Below are 3,546 nucleotides of genomic sequence, written 5' to 3' on the forward strand. Positions count from 1 at the left end.
ATATATATACATATATATATATATATATAAAGCAAGTTGCGCGTAGCGTAAGTACATGCATATATATTTTAAAGAATAGGGGAAAAAATGAGTGTATAGATTGTGCCAGTTAATCACGCATATAAATACATACGAGCCAAGTCAGTATATGTATAATTAAATATAATCATATACACACACACATACATTGCTATATATATATATACACACACATACATTGCTATATATATATATACACACACATACATTGCTATATATACACACACACACACACATTGCTAAAGTGCATTTATTATACATATATATATATATATACACAAAGTTGCGTGCAGGATGTATATAGAGATGCTAGGAAAATATTCTAGATACGGTTACGGAGACATATATTAAGCAGAAGAATAAAATACGGTGTGTATTTATGTCCATTGAGGGTTACATATTAATAAATACGCGAAGCAAGTGTGTGATTAGAGAGTCAAGATGGCGTATGAGGCCGGCAGTGCGCCATCATAGGTCCTCTATTTTTCATTAATTAACCTCATTTACAGACACATTTCACCAAACAAACACGAAATACAATTAGTATTTAGTGTACAATCACTCACTAGTGACATCTCCATCGAAAGGAAGCGCCCTACCTGGTTGAAATCCTCCTCCAAGTTGTCGTAAAGATCAATATCGACTCCTTCAGCCATTTTCCCTCTCTTTTTGTTTGTTTTTGTTTTATTTACTGTTTTAGGTTTTGTTTTTTTTGTTCTTTTTTTATTTTTTATTTATTTATCTTATTGTGTTCGTTTGTCATTTTTATTTGGGTCTCCGAGAAGCGACATCTAGGTTTAGGAGAGAGAAAGTGAGAGAGTTGCAGGAGTGAGAAATAAATAAAAAAAAAGTAGTAAGACAACAAAGTGAGTGAGTTGTAGAAAGAGTAGGCTTGTAATACAACGGAAGAAAAGTATAGCAATTAGAGAGAGGAGGAGTCAGAAAGAGAAACAGAGTGTAAGTAATAGAAACTAGTGAGTGACATTTAGAAAGAGTAAAAGTAAAACGGAGTGAAAAAGAGAATGTGAGGGAGCTAAGGGAAGACAACTCGCTACTCAGAATCTTCGTTCTTTGTCTTCTCCTCTCTTTACTGCCTCCTCCTCCTCTACTTCATTATTCTTTTACTCTCTTTATTTCCTCCTCCTCTTACTTTCTTATTCGTTTATCTCTCGTTCCTCCTCCTCCACCTCCTCTTAAATTCTAATTCTATTTCTTCTATCCCTCTTTCTCCTCTCCTCTTCTAAATTTCCCTCCTCCTCCCTGTATTTATTATTCTGTCTTCACTCGCTCCTACTTCTCACTCTCTTTACCTCCACTTCCTCTTACTTCTCTTTCTTCTTTCTCTCCTTCTCCCCTCCTGTGTTGTCCTCTTTATATTTCTTACGTCTTTCTCCTTCTCCTCCTCCGCTTCCCCTTTCATTACAAACAAAGCAAACAGAAGGTCGTTCGCTGTCACGCCGTCTGTTGGTGAAACAAAGAAATTACGAGCTGTACAGTAACTGACAACTCTTTTGCCTTACACAACCTTTACATGGTCGCTCAACATACTAGAAATAGTAGCTAAATCTGCATCAAATCACAGAGTTTATCATTTGAAATGAAGGAAACGACACACCAGACTACATTTTTACATATAGAAAGATTTGGCAATAAAATAAATCACCAAATCGATGTCATTTCTCTCAACAAAGAAATTCTCTATAAATAAAATATAATTATTTAATTTAATTTCATGTTTACGTAATTATAAAATTTATATTAATAATGTTTAAGGTGGAGAGCTGGTAGAGTCGTTACCGCGGCGGCCAAATGCTGTCTTTATGCTCTGAGTACTAATTCCGCCGAGGTCTATCTCACCTTCCATCTTCTCGGGGCCGATAAGATAGATAACAGTCAAGAACTGGGGTTCCATGTGATTGACAAGCATCCGCCCCGGTGATCTTTCGGTACGAGTTCCTAAATATCGACCTTTTCCGTAAAAAGTGTCTTCAGCGATCTTTACCAAAGATCGGCCTTTTCCGTAACACCCGGTGTTAGGGTTAGGGTTTCAGTGTCAGGGTTACGGTTAGGGAGGGAATTCCCTAACGCAAACCCTAACCGTAAACCTAACCCAAACCCTAACCCTAAACCTTTCAAAATAAATCGCTCTCTCTGTATGTCTTTCGCTGTTATGACATCGTTTCCCTGTTTCTCTTCAACACTTTTTACGGAAAAGATCGCCATTTAATAGAATTTAATGTATATATTTTCCGTTATTTTTCAAATTCGATGTAAAATCCACCCGTGACCATTCCTGATCCAGTCAGATCTGTGAGCAAAGATGCTCCAGCTTTGTCCACCCTGTCTTTTATTGAGACATAGTGTATCTAGGACTACATTATCTAATGTATAGTACTGTAGTTAGTATTAGCGGCTATAGTTGCTGTTGTTGTTAACCCCTGGTCAGTAGGGTACCAAACATTGGGATATTTTAATGAAATGCTTTCATCAGAAGAGATCACTGGTGATTGTAAGGACCAACATTTGGAGCAATTAGAAGGGCCATATTTAGTGTTATTTGTGATTAACCCTTTAACTGTAAAATAAAATTTCAAAGTTATTCCAGTAATGGTGTTAAGTATCTTATCAAAAAATTGAACTGGTATTTTCTGCAAGCCATGTTGCTTCATTAGGCGTGACATATTTTAACAGAGAACAGATTCCAACAAGACATTCCTCAACAAAAGATAGATTGGTATATATATAAAACTGCTTTCTGCAGTTAAGGGTAAAAGAATTTTGAACGGGTATATCTGATTTCCACAGAAAAACGGTCAAACACCCACACAAATATCTTTGACCACATTACAATAAGTCTTTACATACTTGAGATAGTCCTGAATTTACACACATACGCACACACACACACACACACATATATATCCTAGATCAAAATGCAAGACAGTTTCAAACATGACATTCCTCAAAAAATAATAAATTTGTTACGATAAAATACACTGAAATCCATTTGAGATTTTTGAAAAAAAAATTTTTCATAAACAAAAATAAAATGTTGATATAACTACAAACAACAAACAATTAATATAGTTTGGAAATTATTCTTTTTTACTCTAGGAACCAGGCCTAAAATTTGGGGGGAGAAGGCCAGTCAATTAGATCAACCCCAGTACACAACTGGTACTTAATTTATCAACCCAAAAAGGGTTGACCTCGGTGGAATTTGAACTCAGAATGTAAAGACAGATGAAATACCGCCAAGCATTTCACCTGGCGTGCTAACATTTCGGCCAGCTTGCTGCCTTATAGTTTGGAAATTATTGTTCTTGGACTGGTGTTGGCAGGTCATTGTGTGTTGCTGTTGCTGTTTGTCCATTGTTTTTGGGTGGTCACAGTGCTTTAGTCAGCTGCTGCCTCCGGCATCCAGACTGATGTCTTCTGTTCACTGTCTGCTGGTAGTGGCTCAGATGTGCTGAATCTATAGAGGTGGTTTGGCTCGGAAAGATGCAC

At 36.6% G+C, this 3,546-nt stretch overlaps 1 protein-coding gene across 1 annotated transcript in view; it reads right to left on the reverse strand.

The window, feature by feature from the left end:
- The window catches only part of LOC106876145 (cleavage and polyadenylation specificity factor subunit 6), a 43,734-nt gene extending 42,762 nt beyond the window's left edge, over positions 1 to 972 (reverse strand). Inside the window, exon 1 of the mRNA XM_052977799.1 lies at positions 639 to 972. Within this exon, the coding sequence (XP_052833759.1) occupies positions 639 to 695 (57 nt within the window). The 5' untranslated portion in view covers positions 696 to 972. The remainder of the gene's footprint in view (positions 1 to 638) is intronic.
- Between the last annotated feature and the right edge of the window lie 2,574 nt (positions 973 to 3,546).

This window comes from Octopus bimaculoides, chromosome 29, assembly GCF_001194135.2.
Source record: "Octopus bimaculoides isolate UCB-OBI-ISO-001 chromosome 29, ASM119413v2, whole genome shotgun sequence".
Taxonomy (NCBI): Eukaryota; Metazoa; Mollusca; class Cephalopoda; order Octopoda; family Octopodidae; genus Octopus; species Octopus bimaculoides.